Source organism: Pyrus communis, chromosome 14 (assembly GCF_041283825.1).
Source record: "Pyrus communis isolate YQ-2024b chromosome 14, ASM4128382v1, whole genome shotgun sequence".
NCBI lineage: Eukaryota > Viridiplantae > Streptophyta > Magnoliopsida > Rosales > Rosaceae > Pyrus > Pyrus communis.
The window spans coordinates 22793408-22810985 of record NC_142578.1 but is presented as its reverse complement, the minus strand read 5'-3'; the positions used below and the strand labels follow the sequence as shown (position 1 = coordinate 22810985).

The 17578-nt window shown below is 37.4% G+C and overlaps 3 protein-coding genes across 3 annotated transcripts; all 3 read right to left on the bottom strand.

Annotated features, from left to right (window-relative positions):
• Positions 1 to 939: 939 nt before the first annotated feature.
• LOC148691418 (rRNA biogenesis protein RRP5-like) lies at positions 940 to 8008 on the bottom strand. The gene is made up of 14 exons (XM_088684710.1): positions 7961 to 8008; positions 7494 to 7586; positions 6943 to 7230; positions 6719 to 6841; positions 5385 to 5570; positions 5155 to 5229; positions 4696 to 4832; positions 3523 to 3890; positions 3238 to 3414; positions 2412 to 2512; positions 2172 to 2327; positions 1843 to 2073; positions 1666 to 1749; positions 940 to 1572 (listed from the first exon to the last, which is right to left on the bottom strand). Exons 7-10 carry the CDS (start codon positions 4738 to 4740, stop codon positions 2443 to 2445), a joined length of 660 nt encoding a protein of 219 aa, XP_088540836.1. The 5' UTR covers positions 4741 to 4832; positions 5155 to 5229; positions 5385 to 5570; positions 6719 to 6841; positions 6943 to 7230; positions 7494 to 7586; positions 7961 to 8008; the 3' UTR covers positions 940 to 1572; positions 1666 to 1749; positions 1843 to 2073; positions 2172 to 2327; positions 2412 to 2442.
• On the bottom strand, positions 1465 to 2201 carry LOC148691419 (rRNA biogenesis protein RRP5-like). The gene is made up of 4 exons (XM_088684017.1): positions 2172 to 2201; positions 1843 to 2073; positions 1666 to 1785; positions 1465 to 1572 (listed from the first exon to the last, which is right to left on the bottom strand). The coding sequence occupies exons 1-4, from the start codon at positions 2199 to 2201 to the stop codon at positions 1465 to 1467; spliced, it is 489 nt and encodes a 162-aa protein (XP_088540143.1).
• LOC148691417 (rRNA biogenesis protein RRP5-like) lies at positions 4824 to 8990 on the bottom strand. Its single transcript, XM_088684016.1, has 12 exons — positions 8913 to 8990; positions 8589 to 8622; positions 8388 to 8491; positions 8167 to 8289; positions 7961 to 8032; positions 7494 to 7586; positions 7156 to 7230; positions 6943 to 7056; positions 6719 to 6841; positions 5385 to 5570; positions 5155 to 5229; positions 4824 to 4832 (listed from the first exon to the last, which is right to left on the bottom strand). Exons 1-12 carry the CDS (start codon positions 8988 to 8990, stop codon positions 4824 to 4826), a joined length of 1086 nt encoding a protein of 361 aa, XP_088540142.1.
• Positions 8991 to 17578: the final 8588 nt, after the last annotated feature.

The following is a 17578-nucleotide window of genomic DNA, read 5'->3' as shown; positions in this document are numbered from 1 at the left end:
GAATTTAGACACTATAATGCAATGTCTGTTTTATGGCTCTGTTTTTTACATTTGGATTCAGACACTGTAATGCAGTGTCTGTTTCTTAGTTTCGTCTCCTTAAGTCGAGGAGACTCTTCCATGTAAACAGAGAGAGAGAGAGAGAGAGAGAGAGAGAGAGAGAGAGAGAGAATGGTAGAATATTCATGTTATAACTATTTATAATAGCTTAAAACCCATATGACATTTATAGAAAGAGAGAGATGGAAAATAGTAGAACGGTCAAGTTCTAACTATTTATAATGACTTAAAACCTATATGATATTTATAATTATAAAGGAAGAAAGAGAGAAAATGATAGAAGAGTTAAGTTCTAACTATTCATAATGACTTAAAAGCCCATACGACATTAATCATTGACCTATTGTCCAATGATTAAGTTCAAAACAAAAATATGCCATTGATATATGGCTAAATAGTAAATTTTTTATTTTTTTTGGCTAAATTACCTTATATATTATATATTATGTATTTGGTTAAAGCTTGGGGACTACTCTAAAGCAAATTATTTTGTTGTTTTTTCTTTGGGACTACCGATTTTATTGTAATTTGTTGCTTTACTAAATACCATATTTGCACTCTTTCACAAGTCGTAAATCGATCAAAAATATTAGCTACAACAGGGGTGTAGATTGAATCTCATAATTTGGACTTGAAATCAACGGTCCGGGTTGGGTACTCATTCATCATTTATTTGGATCCGCTTCACCCCGTCCGGCGGGTCCAAGGCCTGTGTTGCCTTTTAATTTCTTTCATTACAAATGCAATGTTTATATATTTTTATACCTTTTAATTCATTTTCTTTCATTACATATGCAAAGAAAATAAATATGAATTTTTATTTTTATGTTTAAAATTTGACATATTGAGTGAAGAGCAAAACTTTAACAGATATCAAAGTACCATATAAGCTGTCAAATTTAAATTTTATGTTTAAAATTTGACATCTTCTCCGAATATTGAATCTTCCCAAAAACAAAAGGGGCATAAAGAACTGAAATATTCACTAGGAAGCTATACTCAACTGGAGAATTCTATTAACTTACAACTCTCAAGGGGTACAAATGAGATCAAAACTCCGCCGGCCGCTGGAAAAATGATAAATTCCAGTTTCAGGATAGCAAGAAACAAAGCACCAAACTTTCCTACGTAAGTTTTACCTAGTTGTCAATTGTTTCTAACAACCATGAACAACTGACCACACCTTCAAATCTCTCAATCCTTCATCTACCACGACCTTTCGCCGTCTTTATAGTGGCACCCTTCTACATCCTGCCATGTCAACCTCCTTGTAGAGCTGAAAACATCTTTGCAAGTGGGGCGCATCATATTGTCGTGACGGTGGTAAATTCGCCATCACCTCACCTCTCTTGTACAAGGTCAACAGCCAATTTGGGTGGCTATCTGAAGGTTCTGAACCAGGAATCAAGCTACTGTATTCTCCACATACTCCATTGCCTTCCGTTTCACACACTCGATCTTCTCTCCATCACCACGAGACCTCTCATACGCCAGGTACTTTTTGAATAAGAACTGCAGATTGAGAAATGAAACACCTGTACAAGCTCTAACAGAAAAGACAAAAGGGAAACATTCTCAGTTGAAGGGGAATATAATTGTACGCACCTTCATCCTTTTAGCTGGGAGACTCAAACTAGTTGCTCTCTCAAATAGTGCATGAATCAGATCGCTATTTCCAAGTCGAATTTCCTCCCACGGTGATACAAAATTAGTGTCAATTACTGCCTTGAATTTGACACAACGAAAGAAATAATATTTAAATGCTAGAAAACACGCATTTACTTGATCAAGATAGACGCTCCACAAGTCTGTTCTCTTAGGGTTATTCCGCAAAATATTCTCAAACACAGATCGCCCTCTCTCGGGTTCTCCACATTTAAACTCAAGGATGGCTGTCTGGGAATTGAATTTGATAAGCTTATGCTTAGGAAGGACTTTCTCAGCACGACTGATAACATCCTGAATCCCATCCTGCTGTTGCGTTAAGAGCAGCTTTACCCGCCTTAGCCAAACCTAAAAGTCCATTCAATGTAGTATCTATACATCAAAAGAGCCTTTTAAAAGACACGCGCATGCCGGGATAGGAGAACAAAAATGTAGGAAACAACTACCTTGCAGGATGTCTTGAACTTCTTTGTCATTTTATCAAGTAGCTCCTCAGCCAACCTGTCTTGCTCAGTCCTTTCATAGAGTCCTAAAAGTGCTAAATGAACCGTTTTGGAGTCATTACACTGTACCGCTCTTTGAAATACTTTCTTTACAGCTTCCTGCAAAGAAATAAAGCAAAAACCAGGTTAAAGGACTTCATATCAACATAAGGAAGACGAGGACAGCTTTCACTATTTTATTACCTCTGGAGGACTTCCGTATTTGTTTTCCAAATTAAAATAAGCCACCCAAACATTGAGCTTCTCCTTCTCTCTCTTTATCAAACTTTATTGTTGCCAAAGCCCTTCACAGAGAAAAGATAATCAGTCAAGCTTATTTATGTAAACATGGGTTATCATAAGAAGCACATACATACACGCAGAGTCGCAGACACACACATTAGAGAACCAAGGGCAACAGTTATAAGCACCATATATACCAGGAACTTTTGATTCAGTTTTATAGAGCATCTACAATGGGCTCCCTAAATGAGCTCCTAGTTAAAATTTAGGGAGGATTAGGAAAAATTCATCCCGTCACTCCCTATCCACCTCCTAAAATAAGGATTCTACTAGGAGCTCCTAAATCTAGGGAGGGAGAAAGGAGCTCCTAAGGCTCCTAGCATTAATTAGTGATGACTAATGCTATTTTAAACATTTACTTTTATTCTTTTATTCTTTTTTATTTGCAAACAAAACTTATAAAAAGTATCAAGATTGAATTCAAAAGGACTTAAGACATTTACTAATCCTTAAACTAGAGAGAGTGATTGGCGATGCTCTAAGTGGCTACAATCGTTCGTTCAAAACAAGGTTAGCATCGACAATCTTATTTTACAAAACTTCTTTTAAACAAACCAAAAACCTCTTGTTCCATACCCTAACACAAGTTATCAAACCCTATAGCAAACTACATAACTAGATTAATTTCCAAATAGCAGGTCAAGTTGATTGCAATATTTAAATGATTCAGAAGCATATGACTGTCCCATTAGCATATAAGCAATGCGTGTTTTTTGCTAGAGAGTACCTTTCAGCAATTGAGCGTGCCTTCTCAACATTAAATGTAGAGAGCACAAATTCCATATATTTTATCCAGACAAAACTGCTATTTGGAGAAGTCCTCACAAGTTTCTCATATTCCTCAACAGTTCTCGGTATATCATTTGCCAATAGTCTTTCCTCGGCAGACCTTATTTCGCGCTCCCTGAGAAAAAAATTGTTTCCAAATTAAAACCAGAAGGGTAAGGGAGGAGGGTGGTGACAGCCTTAGAAGATAAAAGAAAAGTTAAACACACACAAATAGAAAACCAACCTCTCTTCCTTAGCTTTTTTCTTTGTCGGCTGCATTTTCTTTTCATTGACAGTGTCTACATCAAGATTCTCTTTATCTTCACCGTTCCATTGATCTATGTCATCAAGAGTGACTTCGAGCAGAGGAACAAAAACTCTAGATTCTGCTTGTGCAAAAAACTGGGATTCTGCATTTTTACTATCGACATCCATGTCTTGGGTAAAAAATGAATTGCTTTCGGGACATATTTCTGACATAGTAACATCTGTTAAACCATTCTCCACAATGGTTTCATCAGGATCTTGTTCTGAGGGCGTCTCAAGGTCGTTATTGGCCATGATATAAACATCCTTCATCCCAAGAGAAACTCGATGCCTCTCTTTGTCCACCTGATAAAGGAAATTGAATAATTAACATTGTTCATGAATGCATAACACAGCCATAAAATTATCGCATTGCAATTATTGAATGTGTAAACAGAACAATTTTTATGACAACTTACTTTTCTTCCGGTGAACATAACAATGTTTTATTTGAGGAAATGTGTAAACAGAAACACAGTGAACCAAAAACACAATGCGAAGGTAAAAGTATTTTCATACAAACGCTCTCATAAGTTCAGTGTCATGCAGTTAAAATGATCGCACAAATTGTAAAAATATAAAATACAACTGTTCAAGAGTGGGAATTTTCCCAACCATAAATTGTACAATCAAACCATGTAATACATTCATCTCCATTGTCAAATAAATACATTCATCTTTGTAGACTAAAGGTACAAAAAATACCACTTTCTTTTACTTATCCTTTCCTTTTATTAACATGCATATGTCTTCAACTAAACTTTTAAACTCTCATTTAAATCATGTCAAGCAAGTGCCTGAACTTTAACACCAAAAAAAAGTACTGGTCTTACCTTGGTTGAGCCTAAAATTTAAGTTGGTCTTAGCAACAAGTACAATGCCAACAAACGTATACGTTGAAACATCGATGCTAGGAAATGAAACATCTATAGTAAGGAAATCACCAACCAGGCAGGGGAAAACAACACATGCAAGTAAAATTAACACCGCCAAATGAGAAGACATCTTTAATATACCAAGTATGGACTTGCATTAATCGAGTCGAGATTTTTTTATAAGAGCAAAATCAAGAGATTATTTTGATTGCAAGCTAAGTGGTCGGGGGCCTTGCCTTGGAGCAAATCCTTGGACTCCATTGTAAAAATGGACAAAGCATCCATGTTCTTCAATCTTTCTTATCCACCCATGGGTGATTAATCCATCAGCAGCATCAGCATATGAACTAACAATCCCATGTTTTCATTTCACCTGTAAATCAACCACATGAATACCATTTGTAGAAGACTGAAAGACAATACAAAATATGTATGAAAAATAATAGGAAGGACAGGAAACAAATAGTTTGTCAACAATTGATCTTTCGATGAATCTCCAAATTTATTCCACACTGTCATGTTTTTTTCCAGATCAAATTCTCTATATAACAATAGTGAATGCCCCTGGAACACACCGCATAGAAAGGAAGAGGAAAACACAACCATCCACAAGGTGTGCAATGCATCTAAGAAATACTAAGCCAACCAATGAAAAATATGGTTGATTCAAAATTTAACACAAAGATATTACATACAATTGTTTTCTTGTGTGTAACAGTTATTCTCTTGGACTTGCAACCAAGCACACGGAACAGAAGTTCAGCTCCAATCTGCAGAGTGAACACGGGAAATGGGATGAAAAAATATCAGATGATGATAATCACTTCAATGTCACTAACCTGTAAAATAAAATAAAAAAAGTAAAATCCACAGGAGAGTCCAGTGAATATATACCATGGCCGAAAAGAGTACACATACGAGATACCTTAAGTTTTTTTCCAGGCTTTGCAATTTCAAATTCAGACATATGAGTAAGAGGGCAAAGTGCCTTCACACCACCAGGAAATTGCATGATGGCACCAAAGCTGTCCACAACTATGACTTTACCCCTCACCACCATCCCAGTCTTGACATCCGAATGAGTGAAGACTGTCCCTTCCATAGCGCTTGCCTGCCTCACAGAAATCCAATTAGACATACTTGTAAATCGCCAAGGGCAACACCTAAAAATGGACATCATCGCCTTAATGTGTGTGTGTGTGTGTGTCTGTGTGTGTGTGTGAGAGAGAGAGAATCTTAATTTTTATAGATGGTGAAAGGTATAAAATCAAAGTCTATGGTATGAAATGCTACAAAAAGAGAGCTATAAGCATATATTCAGTTAGCAACACATAGCATTTGGTTGCTTCCTAAGACACAAGGATATCCACAACATTTAGCTCAAAGAAATTTTACACAACATATGGTACAAGGAACCTTTACATAACACTAAAAGGCTCATTCAGTGAACAAGATCAGGGAACAGGGTTACCACTACCATTGGCATTCCTAAGAAAAGAAAGTTGTCCATTTTTTGGGGTCTCAAAGGGGCATGGAAACACATAAGTCTGACTCAAACAAACAAGATGAGGTTCTAATTCAACCTAATCCCCCAGTCAAACCAGAAAAATTCTAATTGCACCACTGCTTGGTAAATACAAATATACAGAAAATAAAAAATTACTCAGTTCAGTTCGTTCTTGATTAATCCACTTGTATATGTTAAACAGTTAAACATGAATAAAAAAAAAAAGAAACTGGCTATAACATTCTGTGTTTATAGGTTGTTATATCAACAAGTTGTCCCTGGGACCCTAAGCTTTGCAGTAGACTGTAGAGGTTGTTCTTATTTGGTCTGTCTATGCAACAGGTCCTACTTAGATCCGTTTAAGTGTGCAGAAGTTTAACTGAAAGTGAGATGAAACCGTCCTCTCATGCATTTCCATCTTTAGTTGCCCATACAACTTGAGCATCAATCTTCAGATTGGGCTAATATGATCATATGGCTAAATGACTTCTGGATTCAACATTTTAGGAAATAATGCAAAACATGTTTTTGATACATGTTAGATGCCATTTAGGCTCAGGCTTTTTCAGCAGAAGAGCCTGAACTTCAAAGTTCATGTCAAAGTCGTTCAGTAAATGATCATTCCAATACAGGGTAATATGGGTATTCATGGAGAAACTCTGCAGCTCCCTTTCTACAATACAATATGCCGCAAGGTGTAATATTAAATAAGTGTTCGTCACCAAAAATAAGGTTAAACATAGAAGCATCACCTTCAAAGTCCCTGTCGCAAGCCCTTCTAGGTGTCTAAAACCAAGAATTCTTACACGAACACGACTACCTTGCTTGAACTTCTTTTCAAGCTTTCGAGCATCCTCTTCAGCCACATCGGATATCTATAATTAATACAATTAACGAAAAAAAGATTCATCATCTAAATGGCAACAAATATGGAAGCAAAAGCAGCATCACAATTATAGCCACAGTATGAACATACACTGACGTATGCCGGAGTTGGAATCGGGGTAGATGGTATTTCAAGCAGAAGGCCTAATCCTCTGTCAACCCTAACTACTTTTGAGTCGTCGCATATGTCTCCAATTTTAATACTCTTCAAATCAAAACAAATATGTTAGTCTCAAGAAATTAGGGTTGTCGCAGACCATGTGTTGTGCAGCAATTTTAACACTCTGCTCATCCACTTGGAGACATGTATGGTGTAGCTGTAGCTAGATCCTTGATGGCTTTCTGGCTTTCTGGCTTTCAGTATTTCTAGTGAGTTGGCCTGGAAAGATGTTGAAAGTATTTCTAATGAACTGTATGCTGTAACTAGATCCTTGATGGCTTTGAGTGATTTAGGTTAAAAGACATAAATCTCAGTTACAGAGTTAAATCTTGCTCAAAGATAGGTTATAGGACTACAGACTACAGCTGCACAACACACAATAGTGAAAAATGAAAAAGGAAAGATAAACTTCTGACTCCAGAATTTAATCTCAGAGCATAAAGTGCACGACCTTAGAGATTTATGAATGCAAAATAACTTACCGAAGTAGGAGCCTTGTTATGGACAAGATGTGGATTCAATGTCAAACCAACAGCTCTCGTTGAAGGATCAATAAACAATATTCGAGCATTAAACTAAAACAAAATAGCATAAAACACATTTAAGAACATCAGAAACAAGCAACTCAAATGAAATGAAGTAACAAACAAGACCCCAGAGAAATCAATCAAACCAAAATTACTTGGATAACAAGAGTCATTAAGTAACTTACTAAAAACCATAAGATCAACAATATTAGAAGATTATGCATGCAAAAAAAAAAACCATATCAAGCCACCATGCTAAGGAGTTGTCGCAGACAATATATGTATATAGTAGTGCACCTTTATCCTTAAATGCTAAAGTTTGGCAAAGACACATAAAATTCATGTTTCCATTTTCCATTAAACCATTAACGGCACTAAGTAAGGATTATTGAGATTAATTGACTCTGGATTTTAACACTTGCCTTCTTGTGTTGATTGTACTCCTCATTCCAGTTTACGGTAGGGCAGCTCTTTTGCAGATGGAATAAATCAACCTGCATATTTGAAATGAAGAAAAATATATAAAACGCCAAAAAACTTAAAATTTCTACACAGCCTGCAGTCATCTTTTGCTTATATGATTCTTGTAAGCAACTCATATAAAAGGAATACACAAATGAGAACTTACAGTTCCTGTAAAGTAAGTTATAAATGATAACATAACGCCATTTTCAAGGGTGTATAGCACACGAGCATTAACCATCATGCCTGGAACGAGTAGATCAATTGAAATTCCCTTGAGATCCTTGGTCTGTATATGATTTCAGAAAATAAAAAAAACAATGCTTAAATAAGAAGGGAGAATGTGAAGATGAAACAAAAAGCATATAAGAGCACAGATTTTGATACGGTTTCTTGGTCAGAACTCAAATACACAACCTGGCAGATTTTATCAACGCCTTTAACAACGCCTTGAAGTAGTTGCCCAGTTTTCACTTGAATCTCCTTGCTGTCTGAAAAGACAACATAATGAAAAGCAAATAAAAAGGATGGGAAAAAACCCTTGTACAAGAGTTTTCTTATATCAAATAGAAAAATCAGAAATTGCACCTGCAGCATACAGAGAACAAACCACAGAAGAAACCTGAATTGTGAACTTCAGACATAAAACAAATACCGATTCTTGCAATCATATTTTGTGTGGGGTAATACCAGACAAGTATTTAATTATTTATCCAAGATCCTCTAAGAAACAAAAAAACTAGGAACTATGTACAAGCAAATATAACCTCATGTATTGTAAATTCAATTAGCCATCATGTGACCGTAAAAAATACTTCAGAATCTTATACTAAAGTTTAGAATGTTGCATGTGTTGACTCCCTTTACTCTTCATTAGCACAAAGGACATAGAGTCATGAAATAACATTTTACCAGCATCAGAACATAGTATACAACAGCAATAACAGAATAGCCTTGTCCCACCCGCCTATTCCTTAGAAATATACACATTTAACTTACATGCAAGTTTTTCCTAATGAACTCTATCCATGTTTTTTTTTTTCCTTCTTCCTCAAGCTCTACCCGCTATGATTATTAATCACCCAAACTATTCTGCTCATCTTGACTTCTTTTTCATTTTCAATAACAACCAAACATTTTTATTGATTAAAAATGAATTATTTCTCTCTCATTTTATCTCCTATAAGTAATATTATAACCTTCTCCCAGGTCATCTGGAATCCTTGTCGTACTTCTATGCGCAAGCGGAAGCGAATTCTAACAAAGTACCGCATATCAATGCCGTAGGCGAGAACAAAGAAAGAAACAATCTCAAAAGAACACGAGATTACGTGGTTTGGTGTAAAGTCTACGTTCACAGGCAACGCACAGCAAGGAATTTCACTAAACAAATGGAGATTACAAAATAGTGTTTAAACTGTCACAACCCAGATCCCACAAATTACAAATCATAAACCAAACGAGTAGAGAACTCGAAACAAACGGAGACAATTCCCCAAATTGTTCTCTAACTCACAAATTGATTCTCACAAAATTGCCAAATGAATGAGCCATGAATTTGCCACACATTCAAATGGTGACCTCCACCCAAAACCAAAAGAGAGAGAGAACTCTCTACACCATGGTGAGAGTGCATAGGACTTAGGTTACAATAAGAATCCTAATCCTAATTGGAAGTAAATCCAAATCCTAACAAAATAGGTAATTAACAAAATCTCTCCACCTAGCAAAGAATCCAACCAAAAAGTCAAATTCTCTAACTCACCAAATTGCCAAACAAATGAGCCATGAATCTGGTGATTAACAAAATCTCTCCACCAAGCAAAGAATCCAATCCAAACTCAAATAGAACACCAAAACGAAATAGGTAACACAAACCTAATTTCTGCATCATCCTAATTTTGAGACGTATATCACAACAATACCATCCCTCATTGGTTCCTCAGAATACAGTAGATAAAGTATGCAGAAGAATTTTGGTTCAACATGTCATCCTGCATGCTGAAAGGCTTCGAGCATCAGTGACAAGAACACAAACACACATATGCACACTGCCATGTTTGGGCTCTACGGAATCACTGCTTTTCTCTTATGAGAAGTATTAAGAGTAGTATCGCACACTGAAGAATGAAAGCATATAGTAATGATAAAAAGATCTTGAGCCTACCCATTGCCAATTGGTTTTGGATTGAACTTCCTTTCGGTAGTTATGAACTATTATGTACTTAATCGGCACCCATATGCAGCTTATACTTGGTTATGTTTACTCTTACACAATGGCGTTCTTGAATAAAAGTTGGAATCGTCTTATCTAATTCTAATAGCAGGAAATATGATCTCATTTATGGATCTTATTTAAGGACCTTCTGAGAGAATGATGGGTGAAGGTATAGATTTATATAGGGCTAGAAAGAGTAAAGGAGAAGGTACTATGACACGCCCCGACCCCGATGGTCACATGCTGGCCGACATCCGAAAGGTGACGAAAGCCACTTAATTTAAGCAAATGCTGAGAAATAAGCTAAAACATGCAATAGGGACTAATAACACAAAATTAAAGTTCAACTACTAACTATTAAAATTAGGAAAATACATGACATGTTCAGAGCATACGTCTATTACAGAGTATAAGCGGAAATTTAAGATAGAGGAGTGCTATTACAATAGGTGCCGAAGCAGAGCAGATATAGCACGAAATCACTGATAGGAAAATTTCTCGTAGCTCAAATCGTAATCCTCGTTCATAGGTCCTGAAGGGGGCACAAAACAAACATGAGTGTACCAAGTTGATATATATAATAAAATAGTTATCAACATACTAACCCCTAGGTTTTATGAAAACACATATATTATGATAAACATAGGTTTTTCGAAACCTAGCATGTCGTGCAATGTCTCAAATCATAACTTATATATATAATAATCACTAGTGAATGTCCGATAACCCCCAAGCCCCATGCTGGCTTCCCGTCTCTGAGCAGATGGTCAGAGGAAAATACACTTCAGGCCCCATGCCGATTCCCCGTCCCTGTGCTAAATAGCCAGAGGAAACACACTTGAAGCCCTATGCCAGCACCAAACCATCGCCCTGGACGGACTGGATCTATCCCTACGTCCCATAGCAAAAAGAACCACTAGGTAAGTACAAAACCAGTGAACATACATATATTGAAAAGCAACTTCATAGTATAAAGTCATCCATCATCTATACTATAAAGAGGTGTTCTAAACATGTTCTAAATATCATATCATCATCCATCGGATATTCTATAAGAACACGGGTTATAGGAAAAATAGTAATAATTCAAACTAGTCTCAGTAAGCATGTTATTTCATAAAACGTTTCATAAAACATAGTCATCAAATCATGCTTTTCATGTATGCATTTCTACTATCAAAACATGCATTTTTAGAAGGGGTCCACTCATCGTACACCGTTGGTGCAAAGCTGTACCACAAAGGAATAATGGAATCACTACTATTAATTGCACCTATTCACACAAAGGGTACTTTCAGTCAAAGTTTACTCAAACGATTGAATTTGGGAAAACGGACTTCATAAACGGGTCCAGGACATCAAAATTAGCCTAGAAATGGTCCTAGGCGAAAACCGAAAAAGTCAACCCGAAGGTCAAAATCAATGGTCAACGGTCAACGGGTCAAAGTTAACCTGGGTCAACCCGGTTTAGGGTTTGGGTATTGGGTCCGGTTTGGGCCCTAGGGTTGGGTTTAGTTTTAGGGTTAAAGGATTTAGGAAATGGGCTAGGAACTCTTTGGGCTCGGCCCAGACCCACACGGCTCGAGGGCCTAATTAGAAAGGGTTTGGGGTTTGCTGACACGGCCCTAAGGCCTTTGGGTCTTAAGGAATTTAAATAAAATTAAAATGGGAATGGGTTAGGGTTTTGGGCTGAAACAAAACGGGCTTAAGGCTCGTGGGTTTGAGAAATAGCCTGAAAGGCCTGGTGCGAAACGGAAAAGAACACCGGAGCTTCTACAGCTCCGGCCGACTGCAAACGTACGCTCTAGACCCCGATCTAGGTATCAAAATGAAGAACTAGACGAGAGAAGTGTTTTTATACCTTTGGTTTGCCGTAGAACGGTCGGAGGTGATCGAAAAATCCCTCAACAACCATGGGCTCGCCGAAGATGGGTGAGCTTTCCCTCGAGTCGATCTCGTTCTAAAACCTTGGAAAATAACAAGGTAACACTCAACAATACATCTAGACATCCAACTAATACGGATAGAGGGAAAGTCGAGGCTTACCAAACTGGAAAAATAAAGGAAACTCGCCGGAGAGTTTTCTGGTTTCGTCGTCCTCGCTGTGACGAGAGAAAGAGAGAGAAAGAGTGAGGTTTTGATGATGGTGATGGTGTCTTCCCTCGAGTAGGTGTAGCTATGGGTGTATGTGTGGTCACAGTGTAAGAGAGGAAGAGAAAAATGAGAGTTTCAAGAGAGAAGGGAGAAAGTTCAGAGAAAGAGAGTTGAAATGAGAGAGAGAAAAGGGGTCACAGGTAGGGGACAGAAAGAGAAAAGTGAGGTGAGCTGGGGTGCTGCCACGTGGCGGCTTGGGGACAGAAAGAATCCCACTTTAGATTTGGATTGGGTGAAAGAATAGTGTCCAAAATGATAATTCTATTAATTTTTTGGGGAGAATTACAGAATTACATTTATAAGCGGGGGTGGGTGTAACATACTAAATGTTGTGCTAGGATAGCACCAAACCAATTGGAACCAACTCAAGCTAACCCACAGGAAATATATCAAATGAAATGCAAGAACAAAATATAAAAGACACAAAGATTTTAATGAGGTTCCTCAACAATCAATGTAACTAAAGTACATCCTCGGAGCAGTAGGAGCTCACCCAATAATCCACTATCAACCAAATGAGAGTTTACAAAGTGTTGACAATCTCACAACCCAAAACCCCAATACACCCAAAAACTCTCACTCACCAAAGAAACAAATAGAGAAAGAAATATAATGAATAATTTCCTACAATGCTCAAAGCTAATACAACAAATACAACTTTAATGGCTTGAGAACTAACCAAAGAGAAGAGCACCTTCTTCTTCTTTTCAAAGGGGTTGCAGCACCACCTTTTCTTTTTCTTCTCTGCTGCTCCAAAACAAAGGCAGCTGCTGCTGCCAATTAAAACCTTAGCCACACCCGTGGCTTTTCAAATGGGTTAAATAAAAGGTCCACTTAATGGGCTAGTGAGATTAACTTAAGGCCTAATGTAATTTGGCCATAAATTCAACAATCTCCACCTTGGCCAAATTCCAAAAGCGCCATGACGAGCCAAACCAACATAATCAACAATCAACACAAGACTACTCTCGAAAGTAGCAAGAGAATGACTCAAGCCTAGCCAAAATGCTCCAAAGCTCCTACTGCTCAACACCTTTTTCATATAGGCAAAATGTGAGCCAAGTTTAAGCAATGAACAAACTTGGCTACACCAATAACCTTAGTCAACATATCAGCGGGGTTGTCTTTAGTTGGAATCTTCTGGAGAATGATATCTCATTCACAAACAACTTCACGAACAAAGTGATAACGCACATCTATGTGTTTGGTCCTCGCATGATGAACCTAATACTTAGCCAAATAAATGGCACTCTGACTATCACAATGCAATTCCACTTGTTTCTGATCAACCCCAAAATCTCTAATTAGTCCATGTATCCAAATGGCCTCCTTTATAGCTTCGGCAACAACCATATATTTAGCCTCTATAGTGGACAAGGCAACAGACGACTGCAAAATGGACCTCCAACAAACTGGCCCTTTAGCCATAGTAAACACATAGCCTATAGTAGACTTTCTTTTATCCAAATCACCTGCATAATCTGAATCAACATAACCAACTGCAAAGTGACTAATACCAGAGCCATCCATCTCAAAGCATAAACCAACATCTCGAGTACTATGGAGATACCTCAATATCCACTTAGCTGCATGCCAATGCTCTTTACCAGGATTATGCATATATCGACTTACCATACCAACTGCATGAGCAATATTCGATCTAGAGCATACCATTGCATACATCAAACTACCAACCAAATTTGCATATGGTATATTTTTCATTTGCAGCTTCTCTTTATTAATTTTAGGACATTGTAGAGAACTCAATTTAAAATAAGGAGCCAAAGGGGTACTAACCGGTTTGGTTGAATCATGAACTCCAAACTTCCGAATCAACTTCTCAAGGTATTGTCTTTGATTCAAGCATACTAAACCCTTCTCTCTATCTCTAATGATCTTTATGCCAAGGATCTTCTTCGCTTCACCAAGATTCTTCATCTTAAACTCGTTCTTCATTTGCTTCTTCAATTCCTCAATCTCTTTGACATTCTTTGAGGCAATCAACATATCATCAACATATATCAACAAATAAACGAAAGACCTATCTTGCAACTTCTTGAAATACACACAATGATCATATTGACTTCTAGAATAATTTTGGCCTCTCATAAATTTATCAAACCTCAAATACCATTGTCTTGGAGATTGCTTTAAGCCATAAAGTGATTTCTTCAACTTGCAAAACAAATTCTCTTTCCCTTTTACTTTATACCCATCCGGTTGACACATATAGATCTCTTCATTCAAATCACTATGTAGGAAAACCGTCTTCACATCGAGTTGCACAAGGTCAAGATCATATTATGCAACAAGAGCTAACATAATGCGAATTGAGGAGTGCTTCATAACCAGAGAAAAGATTTCATTGTAGTCAATGCCCTCATTTTGTGCATACCCTTTAGCAACTAATCTTGCTTTAAATCTCACATTGCTTTTCTCATCAACACCTTCTTTCTTGGCATACACCCATTTCCAACTGATAGCTTTCTTACCCTTAGGCAATTTAGCTAACTCCCAAGTCTTGTTCTTCAAGAGAGAATTCATCTCATCACCCATGGCATTGCACAATTTCTCTTTTTCTTCACTCTCAATAGCTTCCTTAAAATTGGATGGAATCTCATCAGTGATAATAGGAAGAACAAAAGAAACATAATCACTATACCGAGTTGGCTTGGTAATATTTCTCTTTCCTCTGTTCTTGGCAATAGACTCTTGAGGTGAAGCTTGCTCTTCATCTAAAATAGAATCTTTAAGTTCAACTTCTTCAACATCCTCTTGGTCTCCCACTTCTTCACTTGTAGTGGTTTCGACATCAGTGGAAATAGGATTTGAAGTACTAGAGGCAATTTTCTCAAACTCCACATGTTGGACATCTTTCACTTTCTTCTCAGAGTCTTTGAACATACTTTCTTTATCAAATGTCACATCTCTGCTAATTACAAGTTTCTTCATCTTTGGGCACCACAACTTGTAACTTTTGATACCACTACTAAAAGCAAGAAAAATAGCCTTTTTGGCTCTGGGATCAAGTTTATTTTCAGTTACATGAAAATAAGCAGGTGAACCAAAAATATGGATATAGTCATAATCAGAAGAAGGTTTTCCAGTCCATACCTCCATTGGTGTTTTGCCCTGAACAGCAGCTGAGGGTAACCGGTTGATGATGTGACATGCATAAGTAACTGCTTCTGCCCAAAATGACTTGCTCAAACCCGACTGAGACAACATACATGTAACCTTCTCAAGCAAGGTTCGATTCAATCTTTCTACAACTCCATTTTGTTGTGGAGTTCCCTGGACACTAAAATGTCTTACAATCCGTTCATATTTGCAAACTTTAAAGAAAGGGTTGGATGTGTATTCTCCACCATTATCCGATCGAAAAATTTTAATCTTTCTCCTAGTCTGGTTCTCAACCATTTTCTTCCAACCTAAGAAAATGCTCAATACCTCACTCTTGTGCTTCAAAATGTAGACCCAAGACCTTCTTGAATAATCATCAACAAAGGTCATGAACCAATGTCTACCACTCAAAGACGGAGTCTTTGTAGGGCCCCAAACATCTAAATGCACATAATCAAGAATGCCTTTCGTCTGATGTACTGCAGTACTAAACTTCACTCTAGTTTGCTTCCCCAAGACACAATGCTCGCAGAAATCAAGCTTACAAGTCGTGGCACCTTTTAGAAGACCTTGTTTCACAAGCCCTTGTAGAGCTCTCTAACTGGCATGGCCTAATCGCATATGCCATAGTCTAGTAGTATCTGAATTAGATGTGCCCATATTTTCTGAGACTACAGACGCTTCACCTGTCACGGTGTTTCCTTGCAATAGATACAAATGACCACATCGAGGAGCTTTCATCACAACAAGTGCACCATAAGTAACTTTCAATGTCTGCCTATCTGAATGAAACCTAAGCCCTTGGATTCTAAAGTGCCCAAAGAAATAAGATTTTTCTTCAAATTCGGTACATACCGAACACCTGTCAACTCTTTAACCATACCATCATGCAACTTCAAACGAACTGTACCAATCCCTTTTGTTATGCAAGGATTGTCATCTCCCACGAAAACAACACCACCATCAAACTCTTTCAAGCTTGAAAAACAATCCTTGTGAGGAGTCATATGATGAGTACAACCTGTATCCAATACCCACTTAGTAGCACAATCAAATGATGAGGAAATGGTTAAAGCAAAATTAGAAAAATCATTTTCAAGCTCAACAACATTAGCTTCAGAACTCACTTTGCCTTTGGTCTTCAACCTAGGACAATCTTTCTTCCAATGACCTTTATTATGACAAAAAGCACATTCATCCTTTTCCAAACTTTTTCTACCTTTAGAAGTTCCTCTATGTCGAGAAAGTGATTTTTTCTTACTAGAGAAAGATTCCCTCTTTGATGATCTACCTCTAACAAACAATGCCTCTGAGGTACTATCATGATTTTTATCTCTATGCCTCATTTCATAATTCATCAAGGCATTCACACACATCTTCAAATTTAACAGTTTCTTTACCATGCATAATAGTGGTAACAAAATGCTCATAAGAGTCCGGCAAAGAATTCAACAATATTAAGGCCTTATCTTCATCCTTAATATCCTCATCTAAATTCATCAAATCGGCAATCAACTTATTAAAAGAATCAAGGTGTCTAATCATTTTGTACCTTCTTTGTATTGGAAGCGGTAGAGTTTTTTCTTCAAGTGTAATCGGTTTTCAGCACTCTTCGTCATGTACTTGTCTTCTAATTTTTGCCACAACACATTTGCCAATGTCTCCTGCATCACAAAATATTTCTAAGTTTTTGTAAGGCACAACCGAATTGTGGAGCAAGCCCACAAATTTAATTTCTCCCATTCCGACTTCGACATAACTTCCGGCTTATCTCCCAAAGCTACAAGTAGATCTTGTTGAGCCAACACATCCTTGACCTCACATTGCCACATCCCGAAGTTGTTTGTGCCATCAAAATTTTCCACTTCAAACTTCGCATTTTGCACCGTAGTTCTTGCAAATCCAGAGCTCCTTCCAAAAGGATTCTCATCTTGCCCGTCTGACATCTTTAGCAACTAGAAGGTACCCAAGAGCAACTAGTGCTCTGATACCAATTATTATGCTAGGATAGCACCAAACCAATTGGAAACAACTCAAGTTAACCCACAGGAAATATATCAAATGAAATGTAAGAAAAAAAATA

Coding starts and splice junctions, on each gene's coding strand:
- LOC148691418 (XM_088684710.1), bottom strand. CDS start 4,740: ATGCTTTGTCCATTTTTACAATGGAGTCCAAGGATTTGCTCCAAG. Junction 3,891..4,695: donor GTCCAAGGATTTGCTCCAAG/GCAAGGCCCCCG, acceptor TTCCTTTATCAG/GTGGACAAAGAGAGGCATCG. Junction 2,513..3,237: donor GCACGCTCAATTGCTGAAAG/GTACTCTCTAGC, acceptor TTCTCTGTGAAG/GGCTTTGGCAACAATAAAGT.
- LOC148691419 (XM_088684017.1), bottom strand. CDS start 2,201: ATGACAAAGAAGTTCAAGACATCCTGCAAG. Junction 2,074..2,171: donor AGTTCAAGACATCCTGCAAG/GTAGTTGTTTCC, acceptor ATGGACTTTTAG/GTTTGGCTAAGGCGGGTAAA. Junction 1,786..1,842: donor GGAGCGTCTATCTTGATCAA/GTAAATGCGTGT, acceptor GTCAAATTCAAG/GCAGTAATTGACACTAATTT.
- LOC148691417 (XM_088684016.1), bottom strand. CDS start 8,990: ATGTGTATATTTCTAAGGAATAGGCGGGTGGGACAAGGCTATTCTGTT. Junction 7,231..7,493: donor ATAACAAGGCTCCTACTTCG/GTAAGTTATTTT, acceptor ACATCTTTCCAG/GCCAACTCACTAGAAATACT. Junction 5,571..6,718: donor TTGCGACAGGGACTTTGAAG/GTGATGCTTCTA, acceptor TCTGTGAGGCAG/GCAAGCGCTATGGAAGGGAC.